This window comes from Aureococcus anophagefferens (assembly GCF_000186865.1).
Source record: "Aureococcus anophagefferens unplaced genomic scaffold AURANscaffold_5, whole genome shotgun sequence".
Lineage (NCBI taxonomy): Eukaryota > Pelagophyceae > Pelagomonadales > Pelagomonadaceae > Aureococcus > Aureococcus anophagefferens.
Window position 1 is genome coordinate 790767 of NW_008705565.1, and position 21308 is coordinate 812074.

Genomic DNA, 21308 nt, shown 5'->3' on the forward strand with positions numbered 1-21308 from the left:
CTCGCCGGATTCCTGGGCGGGCGCCGCGGCCGCCGCGGCGGCGGTCGCCGCGGGCTCCGCGGGCGCCGTGGGCGCGCCGCCGTCGGTGACGGCCGCCGCCGCGTCCACCGCGCCCGCGGTGCCCGCGGGGCCCGCGGGCGCCGGCGACTCGACCGGCGACTCGAGCCTCAAGATCGGCGGCGACGTCGCGAGCATCTCCTGCTCGGCGCGCGCCGCGCCGGGCACCGCGCCGCGGCAACCTCCGCGCGCGGGCCGGGGCAGATCCTCAAAGGACGTCGACGAGGCGAGCGTGTGGGCAACGTCTATATTTGCTTCGGGTAGAGCTAGCATTCGGCGGCGGCGGACCCGTGCTCGCAGCTTCGGCTGCTCCGATCTCGAGAAGTGCATCGCCAACTCGTTGAAGGCCAGCTGTGAAGGCCCACAGTTGCGGCTTTTCAGTTCTTGAAAAACGATGATGGACGTCTTGCCGCCGGCCGGGATGATGGACGTCGTCCACCCCGCCTTGCCGCCGCCGCCGGCGGACGGGTCGCCGGCGCTGAGTGCCGGGCAGCCCGGATTGGGCGCCGGGCAGCCCGGACCGCCGACGGCGCCGCCGCCGATCCCGCCGGGGCAGCCCTTCGGCGCGCCGACGGAGTTCTACGGCGCGCCGCCGCTGGGCGTCCCCCCGGGCTTCCAGCAGCCGGGCTACCCCCTGGGCTTCCCGCCGCCGCCGCCCGGCGTCGACCCCTACGCGCACTACCTCCAGGGGTTAGGCGCGGAGCTCGCGGGCCTCACGGGCCAGGGCCTGCCGCCGGACCTCGCGGCGGCGATCAACGACCCGCTGCTCGCGAGCGGCGCGGGCGCGTCGCTCGGCATCCCGGGCCTCGGCACCGCCGATGGCCTCGGCCTCGGCGTCCCCGGCGCGGCGGGCCTCTACGCGCCGCTCCCGCCCGCGGCGGCGCCGCCGCTCGCGGCGCCGCCGGACGTGCCGCTGCCGCCGCTGCCGACGGCGCCGGCGCCGCCGCGCGTGTCCGCGGCCCAGGTCCGGGCGCAGATGCCCGACATGGCCGCCGTGACGCCGCCGTCCATGGTCGTCGCCGAGGCCCCCGAGCCGAGCGCCGGCGACCGGCGGGCCGACGCGCGCGCGCAGTTCGCGCGGCGCATGGAGGAACTGTCCGCGCGGCGCGAGCAGAGCGCCTTCGCGCACCAGGTGAGCGTGCGCCAGGGCGCCCTGCGGCGCGCGACGGCCGAGGAGTTCGCCGACGTGCGCCGCCGGTCCGCGGCGCGCGGCCGCGCGCGCTGCGTCGACGACCACCGCGGTGCGACGGCGCGGAACCGGTCCTTCTTCGGCGAGCTCGGCGGCCTCGAGGACCGCGTCGACGCGGCCCTGGGCGGGCGGAGCTCCGCGGCCCTCGGGCTCCGCGACGCGACGGTGTCCGTCCTCGCGCGCGCGGTCGAGCTCGCGCCGGAGGCGGACGCGAACCGCCGCCGGCGCCGCGTCGAGGAGCTCGACGCGCTCGAGCGCGCGGAGGCGGCCATCGCCGCGCGGCGCGTCGAGGACGACCGGCGGAGCGCCAAGGACGAGGCCCTCGACGACGTCGTCCGCGCCAAAAAGCTCGCGGTCGCGGAGCGGAAGCTCGACGCGGCGCGCGCGCGCGCGGCGGCCGACGCGCAGCGCCGCGCGAACGCGGCGCGCGACGCCGCCGTGCTCGCGGCCCTCGAGCGCGACGCCGAGGCCGCCGCCGACGAGGCCGAAATCCGCGCGCGCGAGGACGCGCACGCGGCGACCGGCGTGGAAATCAGATCTCAACACCTGAATGTGCGCGTAGTCGAACGGTTTGGACCAGACGCTTCGGCCGAGAACTCAACGAGAGCAAACGACTTGTCCAGAAATGAGCCAAATCGACTTCGATGTGACCGAGCGAGAGATTTCTGAAGTTTGGCCCCGACGTCCCAGCTCACCGGTCGATTTCCACACAGGCGGCGACGGGCGAGCGGCTCGCGGCCGCGAACGAGAAGCGCCTCGCCTTCGAGGCGGACCTGGCCCTGGCGAAGCACCAGGCGGCGTCCGCGAGCGTCGTCGCGGCCGCCGCGCCCGCGTCCTCGGCGTCCGCGGCGCCCCTCGACGCGCCCGCGGGCGACGACGCCGCCGCGGCCGCGGCGCCGGCGCCGGCGCCGGCCGCGGAGGCCTTCGACGCGGCCGCGCCGCCGACGCGCCGGAGCCTGTCGGCGCTGTCGGCGCGCCTCGCGGCGCGGACCGCCGAGCCCGAGCGCGCCGCGCCGCCGGCGCTCGGCGACCGCGACGCGGTGCACCTGCCGACGGCGGCCGCCGCGGCCGTCGACGCGGTCCTCGCGGGCGGCCCGCCGCCCGCGGCCGCGCCCCGGGCGTCCCTCGAGACGACCTACTACCCCGGCGGCGTCCACAGCGCCCTCGACCCGCCGGCGCTCCGCGCGGACGCGGCGGCGCCGTCGCAGCCGTCGTCGCGCGCGTCGTCCGCAAAGTCCAAGTCGTCGCGCGGCTCGTCGCGCGCGGCGCCGTCGCCCGCGCCGTCGTCGGCGCGGTCGAAGCGCTCCTTCGCGGACCGCCTCGACGCGTCCGCCGACGACCCCCCCTCGAGCGACGACGGCTTCGACGAGCCCGAGGCCAAGGCCGCCGCGCCCGCGTCGTCCGCGCGCGGCTCCAAGGCCTCCGACAGCGACAGCGACGGGCCCGCGCCGCCGCCGGCGCGCGCCGAGGCCAAGTACGCCGACAGCGACTCCGAGGCCGAGCCGCCCAAGGCCGCGGGCTCGCCGCGCGCGCGGCCCGCGCCCGCGCCCGCGCCGTCGCCGTCGTCGTCCGAGGCGAGCCTCAGCGACGACCCCCTCTCCTCCGCGCCGCCGGCCTTCCTCGGCGTCCTCGGCGGCAACCGCCGCCCGGGCGGCGGCCTCAAGAAGAAGGTCGACTACGGCAACTTCGGCTCCACGCTCGTCAACACCGGCGTCGGCGAGTACGACTCCGACGAGTTCGAGGACTAGGTGCGGGTAGCACTTGGAAGGTGCTTGTTGGGGTTTTTCGCGTGCTCGTATGCCTTGTGCGGCGTCTGGTGTCGTGGAGAACAACCTGCCCGGAGGGCATCCTGGGCTCGGCCGGCTCGGGGAACTTGCCTACAGATGTAGTGCGCGTGAACGACGGGCACCCCGGCCAAAAATGCTCTGCGAGATGGAGAGTCATAGCGTTGCAAACCACACACGCAACCGAGCGAGGCAAGATTCCCCCTTCCACCGTTTCCTTGTCCTCCTGAGACTCTCGCCTGCACCCCCTTCGAACGCGTCGCCCCTCGCAGACTCGGCACGCGCTCTCCGCACCCAGCACCTCACAACAATCCGCGCCCGACGCATCGCTACCATGCAGAACGTCATCCTCGCCCTCGCGCTCTACGCTCCCGCGGACGCCGCATCCCGCCGCCTGCAGGAGGATCTCGACGTGCCCAAGCGCTTCGACGCCGGCCAGGCCGGCCGCGTCGGCTCGCGCGTGAAGCCCGAGGGCCGCGCGGCCGACCTCGAGGCCGCCGTCGACCGCGCCGAGCCGTCCGCGAAGCGCCCGCGCGACCCGTCGGGCGAGCCGGCCTCGTCGACGCCCGCGAAGAAGAAGACGCGCGCGCTCGCGCCGCCGCGAGCGCCGCCGAAGATGCCGCCGCCGCATCCGCGCGAGCGCGCGAAGTGGCGCATCCCGAAGAAGCAAAAGGGCTTTGCGCCCATGCGGCCCTGGGCGCCCGCGGGTCCCATGACCTCGCTCGAGTTTCCCCGGCCCGGGAAGCCGCCGTCGGAGGGCCGCCCTTCCTTCGCCGGGGACCTTCCGGACTGCGAGGCTTACCTGATCCGCGAGGCCGCGGTGTCGCGCAACCTGAAGAAGAAGAGCCCCCTCGTCCCCGTGCGGGCCAAGACGATGGCGGCGCCCTTCATCCGCCCGCGCTTCATGGACTAGGCGTCCTCGTCGCTCGCGAAACCGCGCGCGTCCGCGCCCGAGCCGCCGGTGGCCGACCTCGTCCGCCGAGGCCCAAAGATCCCCTATAAGAGCATCTCACCGCGCGACTAGAGGAGGAAGACGGGGCACCGCGGTCGTTACGAGTGGGGTCGAACGAGGGGCGGCGGGGGGGATCGGGGGCGGGGAGTTCTAGCGTGGCGCGGCGGTCAACGACCTGCCCGCGCGGTGTCCCGAGGAGCCCGGGCTCGAGGCGTCGTGGTCGTGGTCGTGCGTGAGTGATGAGTGAGCCGGGGTCCTTGGAGGACGAAAGGTGTGGTGTGGTTCGCAGTCTCAAGGCGAACGGCGCGCGGCGCGCGCGCTCCGCTCGAGGAGCGGCGCGTCGGCCGCGCTCAGGCCTTGGTCGTCTGCGGCGCGGCGTCGGCCGCGGGCGCGGCGGCGGCCGCGGCGTCCGCGGCGCCGCCCGGCTTCGTCTCGGACGCGGCGGCGGCGTCCGCGGGCTTGTCGCCGGGCTTGTCGCCGCGCGGCGTGCGCGGCCGCGGCGTGCCCGGGCGGTCGCCCTTGGCGCGGCGCGGGCCCTTGTCGCCGGCGGGCGCGCGCTTCGGCGCGCGCGGCGGCGGGCGGTCGGGCATCATCGCCGGCGGGAGCGCCTTGGCGACGTCCCAGCGGACGTCGCAGCCGCGGAGCTTCGTGCCGCGGCACGCGTCGAGCGCGGCCTGCATCGTCGCGTCGTCGGCGAACTCGGCGTAGGCGAGCTGGCGGTCGCGCTGGACGTGGAGGCCGATGAGCCCCGCGCCGTGGCCCGCGCGGCCGAGGAGGCCGCGGACGTCGTCGCCGAGCTCCGCGTCCGTCGCGGGCCCCTTGCCCTCGTCCCAGCGCAGGCCGCCGAGGAACATGGTGCGCAGGCGCCGCACGATGAACTTGTCCGCCGCGGGCCCGGTCCGCGGCTCGCGCGGCGGCTTGCGCTCGCGCGGCTCGCGCGGCTTCCGCTCGGCCTTGCCGTCGTCGGCCGCCGGCCGCCGCGGCGGCGCCGCGGGCGGCGCGGGCGGCGGCTTCGCGTAGGTGCCCGCCTTGAGGCGGCAGACCACGTCGCCGCCGACGTACTCCAAAGCCCCGGCGGACGCGCCGCAGGCCTCGGCGAGGTCCGCGCCCGCGTTGTTGGGGCACGCCGCGCGGAAGAGGGGCAGGTCGCCGGCCGCGAGCTCCTTGCGGCCCGTCGCCTGCATCCAGCCCCGCAGCTCGCTCGCGACGAGGCGCGACGACTGGTCCGCCGTCGGCGCGGCCATGCGCGCCCACGCGCCCATGGCCGGCTTCGCCGCGGGCTTCGCGTCGTCGGCCGCCGCCGCCTCCTCCGCGGGCGCCTCCTCGGCCTCCTCCGCCGGCGCCGCCGCCGGCGCGGGCGCCGGCGCGGGCGCGTCCTCGAGGGGCGGCGGGTCGTCGGCGGCCGGCGCGGGCGCCGCCGCCTCCTCCGTCGCCTTCGACTCCTCGGCGCCGGCCGCGGGCGCCGCCGCGGCGCCCGCGGCGGGCCCGCCGACGAGGGACGCCCAGGAGCTGCCGCCCTCGGCGACGGCGACGACGGGCCGCGACGCCGACGCCGGCAGCGCGCGCCGCGGCGGCGGCGCGCGGCCGAGCGGGTTCGCCGGCTTGCGCTCGTCCGCGGGCTTGTCGCCGTCGCGCTTCGCCGCGCGCGCGGCCCGCGTGCCGACCTTGACGATGCCCGCGTTGCAGCCGTTGGGGACCGGCGCGAGCTCGAGGACGCGGCCGGCGACGCCCGCGACGCCCTGCTCGCGGATCGCGCGCTTGACCGCGAGCGACGGCGCGAGCGTCGACCGCGTCACCGCCGCCGCGTGGCCCGCGTGGGCGTCGAAGAAGCGCGCGACGTCGTCCGACGCGAGCAGGAGCTCGCCCGGCGCCTCGAGGGCGCCCGGCGGCGCGCCGCCCTCGAGCCACGCGACGAGGTCCGCCGCGAGCGCGAGCCGCTCGGCCTTGGGCCACTCCTTCGCGGGGTCCTCGACGGACGCCTTGGCCTTGGCCGGCGGGGACCGCTTCGCGCCGGGCTCGCACTGGCGCACCTCGACGGCCTTGTTCCGCTCCCGGAAGCGCGCGAGCTCGAACGTCACGCGCTCCTTGATCGTCGGCGCGAAGTCGACGTCGACGAGGTGCATGAAGACGTCCTCCTCCTTGGCCCCGTCGCTCGTGTCCATGCGGATGAAGCCGTAGGACGCGCAGATGTAGACCACCGTGCCGGCGTGGCGCTCGCCCGTGCCCGTGCCGCGCGTCCGGCGGTTCGCGGACCCGGGCTGCTCGCTCAGCAGCTTGCCGTCGTCCGCGCGCGCGCGGCCCCGGCCCTCGCCCTTGGCCCGGGGCGTCCCGCGGCCGTCGCCCTTGGCGTCCTTGCCGCGGCCCGGGCCGCGCTCGCCCTTGCCGCCCTTGTCGCGCGGCGACTTGGTCTTGTCCGACGGCGTCCGCTCGACCGGCGGCGGCGGCGGCGCGGCCTCGTCCTCCTCGGGCGCTGCGGGGGGGGGGGGGTCTGAGGAACGGCGGGGTATCGGGGGGTTCGTACCTCCCGTCTTCGCGATGGCGGCCCAGGAGCCCGTCTTCTTCATCGCGCCTGCGAAACGGTCGGGCGTTCGACTCGGGCGGGTCGATTCGGTCCGGCGCCGCGCAAACGCACCGGCGGAGCCGTTCTCGGACTTGAGCGGCGCCGTCTCCTCCTCCTCGTCGTCGCCCCACTTGGAGGCCTCGGGCTCCTTCTTGGGCTCGGCGCCCTTAGCGGCGGCGCCGTCGTCCGTCTTCGCCGAATCGCCGTTCGCCATCAGCTACCCTACCTCTTCGCCCCCCTAGACACTCACGCGAGTGGTCACGGATGTTGACGCTGTCTCAGTGGCCCCCGGCGCCCGCGCACTGATTTTACCAGCGACACTCGCCCGAGGCTCGAGGAGGTCAAGAGCCGGCCGTCAGAGCCCCGGCGAGCGATTAGGGCTAGGATTAGCTCTCGTCGGCTGCTTGGAACGCGCGCGCGCCTCCGCATGGTCTGCGCGTGCACATCTAGGAGCTCCTCGTCGCCATTATGGCGTCCGAGGCGCGCCCCTCGAAGGCGAGAGGTGCCCGGGGGTCGAGGCTGAACGCGGCGCGCGTTCGCGCGACGTCATCTACGTTACGTTGCGCGCGTGAGGCGGCCTCCTCGTTCACGCGCGGGTCGCAGCGGTCCATGTCCAGCCACGCGTCGACGTAGGTTGCGTCGTAACCCGCCAACGGGCGGCGATGAGGGACTCGATGATGTTCTCGACGGAGCCGGAGTCCTTCGCCGTCGAGGTCTCCTTGATCGACATGCGCTTCTTGTCCTGGTCGTAGTGGAGCGTCCGGGTCTTGAAGGCCTCCAGGAGGCCGCAGACGACGTCGCCCTTGCAGAGGTGGTGGTATTCGCTCGCCTATTGGTGGCGTCCTCGGCAACCAGGAAAACTCTAATCTTTCGAAGCAGCCGCGGTCACGCACACTCCAGCTGGACCCATCGCATCCAGCGTGATCGAGATCCAGGTCTGCAACTACGCGCACGGAGCACGAGTATGCCCACGAGGGCGACACTGTCATTGTCAAGGCGGCCGGCGACGTCAAGGACAGGCAGCTGTCCTTCATGCTCGCGCCGCGGTTCACCCCCCGAGAAACTCCCGACTACTAGAGCTACTAAAAGTACGACGTCCCGAAGACGGCGACGTCGTGGGCCTTCTTCGCGGGCGCGCGCGCGCGGACGACGGGCTCGGGCCCCGCGTCGCCGGCGCCCGTCGTCAGGGGCCGCTCGAGGCGCGGCGCAAAGGGCGGCAGGAGCACCGCGGCCTGCTGGGGCGTGCACTTCGCCGCGGCGCCCGACCACTCGTTGAGGTACGCGCGGCCGTAGGCGTAGTTGGGCCCCGAGAAGCGGTAGAGGGCCAGGCGCCGCTCGTAGGGCATGGTCCAGGGCAGCGCGCCGTGGACCGTCGCCTCGCTGAAGAGGACGACGTCGCCCGCCTTCGTGGGCACCTGCGCCACGTGCTCCCGCACGAACTCCGAGTCGGCGCCCGCGGCGAGATCGGGGGGCACGGGGAAGTTGAGCTTGTGCGAGCCCTTGACGACGCAGAAGCCGCCCGCGCCGTCCGGCGCGTCGACGAGGTGCGCGGCCATGGCGACGAGCGCGTTCCAGGGCTTGCCGTTGACGCAGCGGTACTGGAGCTCCGGGTTGAGGTCGCCGGCGCCCGTGAGCGGGCCGCCGTGGAGGCCGAAGCCCTCGCTGCCCGCGTCCTGCAGCAGGGCCATGGGCTGGTGGTCGAGGCGGTAGCCGTCGCCGAGCAACGCCGCGAGGTACGGCGCGATCCTCGGGTGCGCCAGCAGGCCGCGGAACGGGTCGCCGTCGTCCCAGCCGAGCATGCCGCCGAGGTCGCGGCGCGCGCCCGCGGCGCCGAAGGCGCCGTCCTCCCTGGCGTTCTTCAGGGCCGCGGTCCGCGCGACGGCCTCGTGCGCGTGCGCGTCGACGACGCCGTTGAGCGCCGCGACCTCGTCGCCGGAGAGCGCGCCGCGGATGACGAGGTAGCCGTTGAGGTCGAAGAGGAAGCGCTCCTGGGCGCCGAGGCCCGTCGCCATGCGTCGCGTCGCGGGTCCGGCCGTGTTGCGCAGGGATGGGAAGGCGCGCGCCGCCGTGAACATGCACAGGAGGCGCGGGAGCATGTACCGGCGCTGGCGGCGGCTGCTGCTGCGACGGCGAGCAGCGATGCGTCGGCGCGCGAGAGAGCTGTTGTGGTCGTGTGTAGCTGCGGCGCGTCGGCGCTGGAGAGCTGCCGCGACGGCGTCGGAGCTGCTGCGACGGCGTCGGCGCGCGGGGCACTCGGCCAGCTCACCGAGCTGAGATGCAACTCATCTGCACCTCCAGCCTTGGAACCGCCTTGAAGCGCGTCCTCGAGGCGGTCTGGAGGCCGAACGTCGTGCAATCGGGGCTGCCGGGGCGACAATATGGGCAAGGCCCCGACGTGGCGCGCCGGCGCGAACCTGGGCAAGGCCATGGCCGGGGCGGGCATCCTCGCCCAGCCGAGCGTGGCCCACGCCTTGGGCTTGGGCTGGTGGTTCGTGGCCTGGACGGCGGCCATGGGCATCTCGGGCTACACCATGTACCTCGTCTCCCGGTCGAAGATCTCCGCGGACGAGATCGCGGGCCCGGCGCCGCACACGCTCAGCGAGCTCACGAATAAGATCACGAAGAACGCGCGGTGCGCGCGGGCCGTGGAGGCGCTCGTGTGCGTGCTCCAGATGTCCTTCGGCGTGGGCTACGTCGTGGTGATGCTGAGCCTCGTCTGCCGGGCGCTCGTGCCGTCCCTCGCGCGCTGGGCGGCCTGCCTCGCCCTCGCGCCCCTGGCCGGGTGCCTGGCCCTGATCCCGGACCTGAACCGGCTCACGCTCGTGTCCGTCTTCGGGTTATTCGTCACGGTCGTCGGCGTCGTCGGCCTCAGCGGCGGCTACGCCCTGACGTCCGACGCGTTCGAAGTCCACCTCTGGGGCTCCGCGGGGCCCGGCACGCCGAGCTGCTCCTGGGGCGTCCTCATCCGCCACGTCGGCTCCATCCTCTACTCTGTCGAGTCGGTGAACCACGTCATGCCCAACGCGGACATGATGGCCGACCCGACGCGGCTCCCGCGCGTCATCGCCATCGTCATGGTCTCCTACTGGCTCTTCGTCGGCGCCTGGGTCGCGCTCACGGACATGGCGGGCTTCGGCAAGTGCCCCGGCGGCGGCGCGATCGTCATCGACTGCCTCCCCGCGGGGCCGCCGCGCGACGTGCTCAAGGTCGCCGTCTGCCTCCAGCTTCTCGCGTCCCTGCCCATCACCATGTTCCCCGCCGTCGAGATGCTCGAGCGCCGCGCGGTGCCCGTCGCCGACGACGACGACGGGAAGCCCGACCACTCTCTGAACGCGCCGCTCCTGGATCGCGAGCTCTCGGCCGATTTGACGGACACGACGAGACCAAGCTACGTGTCGACGGTCTCCGCCTCGACGGTGCCCTCGTCGGCGGGGGGAATGTCGTCGGCGGGCCCGCCGTCGCCGCCCGCGTCGCCCGCGGCGGCGCCGTCGCCGGCCGCCGCGGCGCGGAAACGCGCGCTGCTGCGCGTCGCGTGCTACGAGCTCGTCGTCTTCCTCGGCCTCGTCGTGCCCAACTTCCAGGTCTTCACGGGCCTCGTGGGCTGCCTCTTCCTGAGCCTCCTGGGCTTCATCCTGCCCGTCGTGCTGTTCGAGACGTCCGCGTCCGGCCACCGCGGCGAGAACGCGCCGCTCCGATCCCTCGCCCACGTCCTCATCGCCGTCCTCGGCGTCATCCTCGCCATCGTCGGGACCGGAACAAGCATCGTCGCGCTGCGAGGGGGTGTGAGCAAGTAACGAGTCGAGGCGTCGGTTTTGACGAGGAGAGCCGCAGGGTCCTACTAAGGCGTACGCCGTACGGTTTTGCCTCAGGAGGTCTCTAAGCGCTCGCCGAAGCCAAGAGCGGGTCGAGTCGAGCGCTCGCCCCAAGCCCACGAGTCTTCGCAACGACCGAGAAGCACATCGCTCTCATGTCGGAGCCCGACGTGGACTCGATGAGCATCAAGGCGATGAAGGCCCTCATCGTCGAGAGCGGCATGTCGCACGCCGACTGCGTCGAGAAGGCTGAGCTCCGCGCCAAATGCCGCGAAGCGCTGGCGCGGCGCGCGGCGGCGGAGGAGACCGCGCCTTCGCCGGAGGAGACGTCGCCGGACGCGCTCGACCTCGACGCGGCGACGATCTCGCGGTCCGTGGACCGGACGGAGACGTGGCAGGGCGCGAAGCCGCCGGAGGGCGGCGGCCACGTCGGCTTCGGTCTCGATCCGGACGGGTCGGTGATGGTCGTGGAGGCGAAGGAATGCATGGCCCGCAGCCGCCTCTACCTCTACGGGCGCCAGGTCCTCTCGCTCAACGGCGAGCCCCTGGGCCCGTTCGCGCGCGGCGAGGACGTCGCCGCCGAGGAGCACCGCTTCAAGGAGTACCCGCTCACCATCGCCTTCTCCGCGCCGCGTGAGTCGTACACGGGGGCGCCGACGGCGGCCGCCAGGGCCTGGCTCGCGACGATCGAGGGCCTCATCGCGCGCGGCGCCGACCCCTCGGAGCTCGGCACCACGATCATGGTGCAGCCCGTGGCGCTTGTCCACGGCGCCGACGGCGCGGAGGCGGACCTGCGCGCGGACCTCGCGACCATCGGCCTCGGCATGTCGAAGCTCGTCGCGCGCGCGCGCGCCGTCGCGGAGGACCCGTCGCTCGTCATCGGCGTCTGGGACGAGAAGCACCTGCTCTTCCTCGCGGGCCTCGTCTCCGAGACCGCCTTTGGCGTCGCGAAGCTCACGGCCGCGGGCCGCGCGGACCTGGCGGGCTTGGTCGCGAGGATCGCGCCGCGGCTCCTCCGCTCGCCCGCGGGCCTCGAGAAGCTCGGCGACCTCAACCCGCCCTTCCAGGCCCTGACGGCGCAGGACGCCGCGGCGCGCGCCGCCGTCCGGGGCTGCTTCTCCGACGATGACCTGGAGACGCTCCGCTTCGGCGGGAATCCCCAGACGAAGATGCTCCACGCGCTCGTCACGTGCCCGGAGCAGGAGCTCCTCACCGTGCTCTGCGGCGAGCGGCGCAGGGGCTGGGTCGTCGTCGTCAGCGGGTGCGAGGGCATCTTCTCGCTCGAGGCCCTCCTCTCGCCCATCGTCGACGAGCCGCCGGCGGACGGCGCGGCGCCCCGGCTCTCCGAGGCCCAGCTCGCGTGCGTCCGCGGCGGCCCCGGCGCGCCGGAACGCCTCGAGGGCCAGCCGTGGACGCGGGGCTTCCGGCTCTACCAGCCCATCGCGGTCCAGTGAAGAGTAGACCCGAGGGGCAAGGAGTACCGTCCGAGGGCGCAGCCCGAGGACGGTGCGACGCAGCCTCGAGCGGTCTACTCTGAGTGGAGTCACCCTTCCGCCTCCTGCATTCTGCTGGTCATGTTTTCTCTCTGCCGTCGCTCTGTGAGGCGTCGTCGAAGTAGGGGCCCATCGTCGACCCCCCTTATTTTAAATCTTAACTCTAGTTATTCGTGATATATATCCTTCCGGCGTTGTGTTAAACGCATACGTATGCGGGATCGAGTGGCTGTGAGAGCTCAGAAGCGCACTGACAGCCGGTTCCCAACCCACCCCGCATGGCGGGCGACGAGGACTGGGCCCCGGGCCTGGTGCCGTGGGGCATGGAGCAGCCCTCCCCGGGCCCCTCCCCCTCTCGCCCGAGCGTGTCCGTGACCGACCGTGTCTCGAGCGCGCGCGAGAGCCTCGGGGGGCTCTCGCTCTTCGACGACGAGGACCTCGCGGACCTCGCGGGGTCCGACGACGGGCTCCTCGACTTCCCGGAGTTGCCCGTCGAGGAGACGTCCTTCGAGGACGCTCCAGCTGCTTCGAGGACGAAAAGGCTGAGGAAGCCGCGGACGCTCATGAACGTGTCCGACACCAGCGGCCGGAGGTACGCGTCCCAAGCCCCCCCCCCAGCCTCCCCACCCGCCCCGCGCGACATCTCCAAGGGCGTCGCGCCCGCGCGGGGCCGCGGGGCTGGGCCTCCCGGGGCGCGCCCCGCCGGCCGGCCGGCCGGCCGGCCGGCCGGCCGGCCGGGGCCGGGGCCGGTGCCGGGATCGTCTCGGCGCGCCACCGCCGCCACGACCTGTACCCGCTCCCCAGCCACCTGTACCCGCTCCCGCACCTCCACCACTCCCTGGGATGAATGCTCTTATGGATGATTCGCAAGCCCCGGCACCTGCTACACGAACTTCTCCGACTCCTGCTGTGACTTCTGACTCGCCTGTGCCTCCTTCGTATATGCCTCCGTACGCTAATCCGAGCATCATCTCAAATTCCAATCAATTCTTCAGTGGAGCTCCAATGCATGCCCATCAAGCCATGCCTTTGACTCCACTGCCCATGTACCATCATCCCATGCATTCCATGCCCCATCAATCCATGCCTCAGATGCACCATGCACCTCCTGCGACTCCGAGGGGCAATACTGGGAACTTGATCGCAAAGATTTCGGAACTGAATGATCTCCTGACGGCCCGGGCTATTACCCAGAGCGAATTCGATACTCTCAAACGAAATTTGCTGTCGTCTCCGCGATGATGGCGCATCTGGGACGTGCTCCGATTCTGCGATCCTGTTCTGCCAGGATCTGCCCCGACGCCTCCCTACTTCTTAACTATCTTATCGTACTCTTCGTTCTGTACTCCCTACTCCTCTGTACTCCTAAAAGTATAGTCCGGATTTCTATGGGGCATACTGTACTCCGGGTTACTCCAGCCGAACGGCGACCTCGACCCGGACATGGGCTACTACGTCTGCGGCGAGGGCGTGCTGTCGGACATCCTCGTCGTCGACGGCGCGCGGGTCTGCTGCCTCGGGCGCGAGCCCCGCGCGGGCTTCGGCTCCCCCATGGGGGTCAACATGCTCGTGGAGACGTCGCGCGTCTTCTCCCAGCTCCGCGCGTCCGTCAACGTCAAGTCGGAGCTCTCGGGCGACGACTTCGACCGCGCCTGGCGCGGCCTCGCGGACGCGACGGCGTCCGAGCGCGCCGCCGGTCTGGCCCTCCACCAGGCCCGCGGCGGCTCCCCGCTGGGCGTCGCCACCACGCTCGAGCAGGCGTCGGCGTGGCTCGACGGCCAGGGCGCGGGGGACCCGCCGTCCGCGAACCACCGCTTCGAAGTCCTGCCCGACCCGTCCCGCCCGTCCCCGTCCGAGGCCGCCGGCCAGCAGTAATGTCCCCGTTCCCTCTCTATACACGAAATCGCTCGATCGGCCGGCCTAAATCCACCCCTAGAGCATCGCGCTCATGTCGTTCTCCATGCCCCCCTCGGCGACGCGTCCTTGCGCCAGGCGGGCTTCGCGTTACGCCAGGCGCCAGATCGCGAAGGTCGGCGCGGAGAGGAACGCGGCGACGACGACGCCAAGGCCAAGCGCGACTCGCCCGCGCGCAAGCGCAGCATCTCGGGCTCGGGCGACGGAAAGGCGTAAGGAATTAGGCTATACTTGCGCGTCGAGGGCCGCGAGGGACTTGATAGCATGCTCGTAGCCCTTGGCAGCGGCGCGCTCGAACCAGTATCTGGCTTTGCCGAGGTCGACTTCCGTGCCTTCTCCGGCCTTGTAACACATACCAAGGATATGCTCTGCAGCGGTATAGCCTTGATCCGCCGAGAGCGCGTAGTACCGGAACGCCTCTTCAAGCTTTTTCTCAGAGTGAAGTAAAGCCCCTAAATTGCATTGCGCGACCGCGTCGCCCCGATCTGCGGCCGCGCGGTACAGCCGCTCCGCCTTCTTCTTATCCAGCTTCACGCCACTTCCAGTCTGGTACAATGCTCCAAGGTGTCTCATCGCTTCCACGTCGCCGAGCTCCACGGCGCGCTTCCAAATCTTCGCGGCTTTCTTATCGGATTTCACGAGGCCGAGGGTACCATAGCGGTACGCCAAACCCAAAAACGTAATCGCTTCCGGCACCTCGTTCTCCACATGGCGGCGAAGACGCGCGAGCTGCTCCGCCCGGGTTTCCGCGCCCGGTACACGACAGAGGGGACACGCGTTTCCGATCTTGTCCTCGCACGATCGGCAGACCCTCCGGCAGCAACAGACGCGAAACATGTTCGTCGCATTCACGTCCCACTCCTCGAGGCAGATCGGGCACCGCGACCCAAACCGCGCCGACGCCGGCTCCCGCTCCGGGTTCGCCTCGCGCCGCGCCCGCGCCGCTTCGTGCTCCGCGGCGATGCGCGCGCGGACCTCGTCGGCGTGCGACCGCGGCGCGGGGCCGTAGAACACGTCCCGCGGCGGCGACGGCGGGGGCGTCGGCGCCTCGGCCCGCGCCGCCTCCGCCGCGCGCTCGCTTCGGATCTTCTTGCACGCCTTGCGGTGCCCCCGGTCGCGCCAGTCGATGCGTTGACAGTCCGTCGAACAGTACTGTGTTGTACCGCAAGGACAATTCAGCAGTGTTTTCGGCTTCGCCCCACAAATCGTACACGTCAAACGCAGCTGTAGCGCTTTCGCCCGCGCCTTCTTCTCTTCGTATTCGCGCTGCTTCTCGACGTACTCGGCCTTCATGATCGTTTGCGGGGCGGCGCGCGGGCTACGTGTTGGGGTGTGGGGAGATTGTGGGGCGCAAAATCGCTCAAAATCTGACCCCTGGCGGCTTCTAGGCTCTACTTCTCGGCCCCTCCACTACGCGGTAAGCACGCGAAAGTAACGGCCCACGCTTACAACCCTACTTCTCAAAAGTCGATGCCCAGCACGCCGAAGCCCGGCGAGCCCGGCGGCGACGGCGCGCGACGGCGCGACCGGCCCGCGGCGCCCGTCGTGTGCGGCCGCGGCCGCGGCGCGCCCGGGCTCCGGAGCTTCGAGGGCGTCGTCTGGGGCCGCAGGGACTCGCCGTACATGTTGACGCGGTCGTGGGGCAGCGCGAGGTCCGGGTTCGAGTAGGACGAGATCGGCCGCGCGTCCTCGTACTTGCGCCGGAGCGTCCACGCGCCCTCGACGGGCGGCCGCGTGACGCGGACCTCGCGCCGCGCCTTGGCGCGCATCTGGTGCACGCGGCGCAGGAAGCGGTCGCCGTCGACGCCCGCGGAGAAGCCGTCGGACTTGCCCTCCGCGTAGGCCTCGTCGTTGAGCGACGTCACGACGGCGTTGACCTCGCGCCGGCCGAGGCGCAGGTCGTAGGCGCGGTTGATCTGGCGCACGAACTCGTTGGGCGCGAGGGGCCCGCCCTCGCGGAAGGGCGTCAGGTTCGGCGGGTCGCGCTCGAGGCGCACGGAGCTCGCGCCGATCTTCTCGTACGCGGAGCGCACGTCCGCGGGGCCGAAGGCGCCCGCGCCCGCCGCGACGACGCCCGCCTGGATCTCCGCGAGCTCCCGGTCGTGGGCCGCCACGGCGGCCTCGACGAGCCACTTCTTCTCCGCCTCCTCCTGCGCGCGGCGCGCCATGTGCTTCTGCCTGTGTGGAAATCAACCACTGGTTTGGGGGGTCCTGACCAAACTTGAGAATTCTCTAGCTCGGTCACATCGAAGTCGATTCGGCTGATTTTTGGACGAATCGATTGCTCTCATCGAGTTCTCGAAGCACAGCAGAAAGCCTTGCGTCGGAACGGTCGCATACGCGCACATTGAAGTCGGGTTGAAGATTTGGTTTCCACGCAGGCTTCTGCTCGAGGTTGCCGAGCCGGAAGAAGTGCATGAGGAACTCGGCGCCGTCCACGGTGCCCGACCCGTCGGTGTCGACGTCCTTGAAGAGGGCGCCGAGCTCGCGCTTCGTCAGGTGGAGGCTGAACGTGTGCTTGAGCTGCTCCCGCAGGATCGCCGGCGGCATCGAGGACCCGACGAAGCCCCGGAGCCCCGCGGCGCCCGCCGCGCGGCCGCCGGCGGTCTTGTACGCGATGGACGCCGCCGTGAGCTTCGCCCGCGCCCGCCGGACGTCCTCGTCCGTGAAGTCGCTCCGCGCGGCGGCCATCATCCGCTCCTCGTCCTTGCGGACGAGCGCGACCTCGCGGTCCGCGACCTTCTTGTGGATCTTCGCCGTGAGCTCGCGGTGCTTGCGGCCGCTCTCGCGCTTCGCGTCGAAGCCGATGGTGAAGAACTCGATGAGGAACTCCGCGCCGTCGACCTTGCCGGACCCGTCCTTGTCGAACTGCGGCAGCACCGCCCGCGCCTCCTGTAGCGTGAGCTTCTGGTAGGGGAAGGCCTTGTTCCACTGGAGCCGGAAGCCCGCGCTGTCCATGCCGCGGCCCTGGAACGCGCGGAGCTGCTCGCGGTCGCGGCCGCGGTTGTGCGTCAGCGCCGACTTGGTGATCTTGCGCAAAGCGCTCGACCGCGGCGTCTGGCTGCCCTCGTGGGACCGCATCTCCTCCTGGAGCTTCTTGTTGTGCACGGACGCGCGCACCATCCTTCTTCCTGTGTTCCTGCGGCTCGCGCTTTTCAGCGCGCGTCGACGATCATCGTCGCGCCGCTCCTTGAAAGTCTTTAGCGCGCTAGCAACGAAGTCGAAGTGTCGTCAACATCTACCAAGAAACCCCTATTCCATATATATATGCGTGAGTTGTGCGTCCCTTCCCCCCGCCGTACGAAAAAAATTAAATGGCTGTCGTCGCGCAAGCGGTGCAGAGGGAAGCATTGACACGGGAATGAGTGGCTCAGCACGCGCGAGCGCGCCCGAAGGGCGCGCTCTCGCCGCGCCGCAGGCAAGCCCCCCGGCAGGGGCAAGTAAGCCGTAGGCGTCTTGTCCAAATGATGGGCTGCCTCTTCCTCGCATTCCTCGCCGTGGCGGTGGCCCAGAAGAACGGCGGCAGCAAGGGCGGCGGCACGGGCGGCGGCGGCACGGGCGGCACGGGCGGCGGGTCCACGGACGGCCACGGCAGCATCTACGACGGCGGCGGCACCTGCCACACGACCGTGTCCGACGCCTGCTCGACGTCCGGCGCCGACGCGGCCTACAGCGAGACCATCAGCGGCGAGAGCCGCGTGCTCTCGACCTCCGGCTGCCCGAATTCGAACCCGCTTTCCTCCCGCGTCCATCCGTGATCCGCACCCGTCGTCGCCTCGTCCGCGCGCGCGCTGCCCGACGCTCGCGTCGACGCTTCGCGCACGCGTAGGCTCACGAACTGCCTCGGCGACAACCCGAACATGGCCGCGTACCAGGGCTGGACCTTCTCGATCCCCGCGACGCCCAGGTTCGTCGCCGGCGACTACGCGTCGTCGCTCGGCGCGGCCCTGTCCCTCAGCGAGGTCGGCGGCCTCATCGGCATGACCGTCAACGGCGTCGAGGTGCGGAGCTGCTACGGCGGGAGCATGTACGGCCCGTGCACGGACTGGGACTCGTCCGCCGTCAAGTTCGAGTCCGACACCTTCGAGTACTGCGGCGGCCATGGGAATCCTCACCACTACCACAACGCGCCCGTGTGCCTCCTGGCCCAGATGGGCATCGAGGACGACGGGTCGTCGCCCCAGGTCGGCTGGGCCGCGGACGGCTTCCCGATCATGGGCCCGCGCGGGCCCGGGGGCGTGAAGATGAAGCAGTGCGGCGAGAACCGCGCGGACGACTACTACTGCCTCGACGCCTGCGGCGGCTTTTACGGGTCCTGGAACGGCGACGACGAGTTCCTCTATCGCTACTTCTTGATGGGCTCCGACGACGTCGTCCTCGAGAACCCGCTGTCGCCCGAACCCGACGGCGACTACTTCCCCCACGCGCCCTTCTGCCTCGTGGGCTGCGGCGACGTCTCCGCGAGCGGCGAGGACCGGACCCCGTCCATCGGCCGGGAGATCCCCTCCTGCGGGAGCGGCGCGTCCGCGGGCACGACGGACGCGTACGCGCCCGAGGCCCTGACGGGCGTCACGGCCGCCTTCGCGACCTACGCGACGGAGTGGCCCTACGGCGAGACCTACGGCGGCGAGCCGTCGCCCGCGCCCGCGGCGCCGACGCCCGCGCCGACGCCCGCGCCGGGCGACCCGTCGGCCGCGCCCAAGCCCGCGCCGACGCCGCGGCCGACGCCCTACCCCATCCTCCCGCTGGCGGACCCGCCGACGCCGCGGCCCGTGATCATCCCGACCATGGTCCTCCACCCGCCGCCGACGGCCGAGCCGACGCGCGAGCCCGTCTTCAAGCGCGAGGACGTCTGCGAGGACGACGACACGTGGTACAAGAAGAACGCGCCGGCCAAGGACTGCGCCTGGGTCGCCGCGGCGCCCGCGGACCGCTGCGCCGCCAAGGGCGACGACGCCCAGGCCTGGCAGGCCTGCCCCGTCGCCTGCGATGCGTGCCCCTACGACTGCGGCGACGCGGACGACTCGCTGTCCTGGCACAAGAACGGCGTGCCCTGGAAGGACTGCGCCTGGGTCGCCGAGTTCTACTACAACCGCGCGGGCGTCAAGGGCGCCGACGGCACGGAGGCCTGGTCCAGCTGCCCCGCGGCGACGCGGCGCTGCTACTTTGACGCGTGCGACGACTCGGACGCGTGGGCGAAGCGGGGCGCGCCGTGGAAGGACTGCGCGTGGGTCGCCGCGGCGACGAGCCGCTGCATCGCCGTCGGCGAGGACTTCACCTTCGGCTTCGAGGGCTGCCCGGCGGCGTGCCTCGCCTGCAACGGCCTCGGCTACGACGGCCTCGCCTGCGACGACGACGCCGCGTGGCACAAGAAGAACAGCCCGTCCAAGGACTGCGCCTGGGTCGCCAACGACGCGCCGCGGTGCAGCGCCAAGGGCGAGGACGGCGCCTTCGCCTTCGAGGCGTGCCCCGGGTCCTGCGTCGACGCCTGCGCGTAACAGTGATTAGGTCAGGACTGGTGACCGACGCCGTAGTTGTAGGGGATGCTGTGCGTCGAGTCCGTGAAGCTGCGGAGCAGGCGCGGCGACGACGACGCGCGCTCCCGGTAGTCCTGGTAGGGCCGGGCGAGCTCGCCGACGTAGACCTGGCGCGGCCTCGAAATCTTGCGCCCGGGGTCCTCCATGGCCTCCTTCCACTGCGCGATCCAGCCGACGCCGCGGCCCACGGCGAAGAGGCACGTGAAGAGCGACGTGGGGATGCCCATGGCCGTCAGCGCGAGGCCGCTGTAGAAGTCGACGTTCGGGAAGAGCTTGCGCGTGACGAAGTAGTCGTCCGCGAGCGCCTGCCGCTCGAGCTCCTCGGCCAGTTTGAAGAGCGTGCGGAGCTCGACCTCCTCGGAAGCGCCCGCGGGCGCGGCGTCGGTCTCGCTGAGCGTCGCGGCGCGGTGCTCCCCGAAGGCCGTCGTGCCCTTCTTGAAGCCCCCCACGGGCACGTTTGCGGTGACGTACGAGTCCGGGTCCTGCTCGTCCGCGTGCTGCCGCTCGTACTCCTCGATGCACGCGAGCGCGAGGGTCCGCATCTCCTTGGCGCGCGGGTCCAGGTTGCGGTAGACGCGGTGGCCGAAGCCCATGAGCTTGAAGGGGTCGGCCTTGTCCTTGGCCCGGGCCAGGAACTCGGGGATGCGCGACGCGTCGCCGATCTCGCGGAGCATCCTGATGCAGGCCTCGTTCGCGCCGCCGTGCATGGGGCCCCAGAGCGACGCGATGCCCGACGCGACGCACGCGAAGGGGTTCGCCTCCGAGGACGCCGCGAGGCGCACCGTCGACGTCGACGCGTTCTGCTCGTGGTCCGCGTGCAGCAACAGGAAGACGTCGAGCGCCTTCTCGAAGACCGCGGACGGCTGGACCCAGTCGCCGCAGTCCAGCGGCGACGCGAAGCACATGTGGAGCAGGTTCGCCGCGACGGACTTGCCCGCGCGCGGGCCCACGTAGGGCAGGCCGACGCTGTGGCGGTAGGCCATCGCCGCGATCGTCGGCAGCTTCGCGACGACGCGCACGGCCGCGAGCGCGCGCGCCGCGTCGTCCATGGCCCGGACGTCGCCGCGGTGGTAGAAGGCGCTGAGCGCGCCGACGGTGCCGACCATGACGGCCATGGGGTGCGCGCCGTCCGGGAAGCCCGTCATGAAGGCCTTGAGCCGCTCGTGGACCGTCATGCGGCGCACGACCTCGACCTCGAACTTCTTGAGGCGCTTCTCGCTCGCCGGGAGGCGGCCGTTGAGCAGGAGGTAGCAGACCTCGAGGAAGCTCGACCTGGCCGCGAGCTCGCCGATCGCGTAGCCGCGGTGGAGGAGCACGCCCTTGGGGCCGTCGATGTAGGTGATGGAGCTCCGGCAGGACGACGTCGCCGTGAAGCCGGGATCGAGCGTGTAGAGGCCCGTCGCCGCGTGGAGCTTGGTGACGTCGATGCAGGGCGCGCCGGCGCTCCCGCGCACGAGGGGCATCTTGACCTCGATCGTTTCGCCCGTCGCCGGGTCCACGCCGCTGAGCGTGACCTCCGCGAGGTTCGGCACGTCGCAGAGGCGCCGCGCCGCGGCCATGGCTGCGATCGCGTCTCACGAGCCCGGCTGCGGCGCCGCGCTCTGATCGAGATGGCTCTGGGAGCAGGGCGCGGCGCCCGGTGCGATCGATCGAGATGGCTCTCCGGATTCTGGCAAGAATTTAGCGAGCGAGGTGCAACTTGAAACTCAACATGCCTCAAATCAATTCAATATATCAAACGTTACAAACAAAGAGGTTTCGGTCGGGCAGCCACAGTGCGCCATCCAACCCGCTTCTGCGCATTACTAGCACGGCGTCGTGCGGGGCCTTGGACTGTGATCTGGGGGGGGGCTTCGACGACTGCGTGTCCCCCGGCGGCGGCCGCGTCTCGCCCGGCGGCCGCGGCTCCCCGCGCACCGGCCGCGTGAGCCGGCGCTCCATGAGCACGAACAAAATCATCAACATGGAGTTCGACGTGGCCCCGACGCTGTGGTGCTCGTCGCGCGACGA

At 71.9% G+C, this 21308-nt stretch overlaps 5 protein-coding genes across 5 annotated transcripts in view; 2 read left to right on the top strand and 3 right to left on the bottom strand.

Moving 5' to 3' along the window:
- AURANDRAFT_71135 (hypothetical protein) overlaps positions 1 to 8791 on the bottom strand; it is a gene marked incomplete at both ends in the record, with an annotated part of 10986 nt that extends 2195 nt beyond the window's left edge. Inside the window, 7 exons of the mRNA XM_009037031.1 lie at positions 451 to 535; positions 917 to 1210; positions 4421 to 6452; positions 6504 to 6551; positions 6615 to 6759; positions 7189 to 7371; positions 7649 to 8791. Of these exons, the coding sequence (XP_009035279.1) occupies positions 451 to 535; positions 917 to 1210; positions 4421 to 6452; positions 6504 to 6551; positions 6615 to 6759; positions 7189 to 7371; positions 7649 to 8638 (3777 nt within the window). The remainder of the gene's footprint in view (positions 1 to 450; positions 536 to 916; positions 1211 to 4420; positions 6453 to 6503; positions 6552 to 6614; positions 6760 to 7188; positions 7372 to 7648) is intronic.
- Positions 8792 to 9214: 423 nt separating this feature from the next.
- Positions 9215 to 11808, top strand: AOT13 (hypothetical protein; the record flags this gene model as incomplete). The annotated part of the gene is made up of 2 exons (XM_009036631.1): positions 9215 to 10324; positions 10546 to 11808. 2 exons carry the CDS (start codon positions 9215 to 9217, stop codon positions 11806 to 11808), a joined length of 2373 nt encoding a protein of 790 aa, XP_009034879.1.
- Positions 11809 to 12170: 362 nt separating this feature from the next.
- On the top strand, positions 12171 to 13722 carry AURANDRAFT_62555 (hypothetical protein; the record flags this gene model as incomplete). Its single annotated transcript, XM_009036632.1, has 2 exons — positions 12171 to 12416; positions 13225 to 13722. The coding sequence occupies 2 exons, from the start codon at positions 12171 to 12173 to the stop codon at positions 13720 to 13722; spliced, it is 744 nt and encodes a 247-aa protein (XP_009034880.1).
- Positions 13723 to 15221: 1499 nt separating this feature from the next.
- AURANDRAFT_62556 (hypothetical protein) lies at positions 15222 to 16884 on the bottom strand (the record flags this gene model as incomplete). The annotated part of the gene is made up of 2 exons (XM_009037030.1): positions 15222 to 15939; positions 16139 to 16884. The coding sequence occupies 2 exons, from the start codon at positions 16882 to 16884 to the stop codon at positions 15222 to 15224; spliced, it is 1464 nt and encodes a 487-aa protein (XP_009035278.1).
- Positions 16885 to 19270: 2386 nt separating this feature from the next.
- AURANDRAFT_23039 (hypothetical protein) lies at positions 19271 to 20761 on the bottom strand (the record flags this gene model as incomplete). Its single annotated transcript, XM_009037029.1, has 2 exons — positions 19271 to 19688; positions 19821 to 20761. The coding sequence occupies 2 exons, from the start codon at positions 20759 to 20761 to the stop codon at positions 19271 to 19273; spliced, it is 1359 nt and encodes a 452-aa protein (XP_009035277.1).
- Between the last annotated feature and the right edge of the window lie 547 nt (positions 20762 to 21308).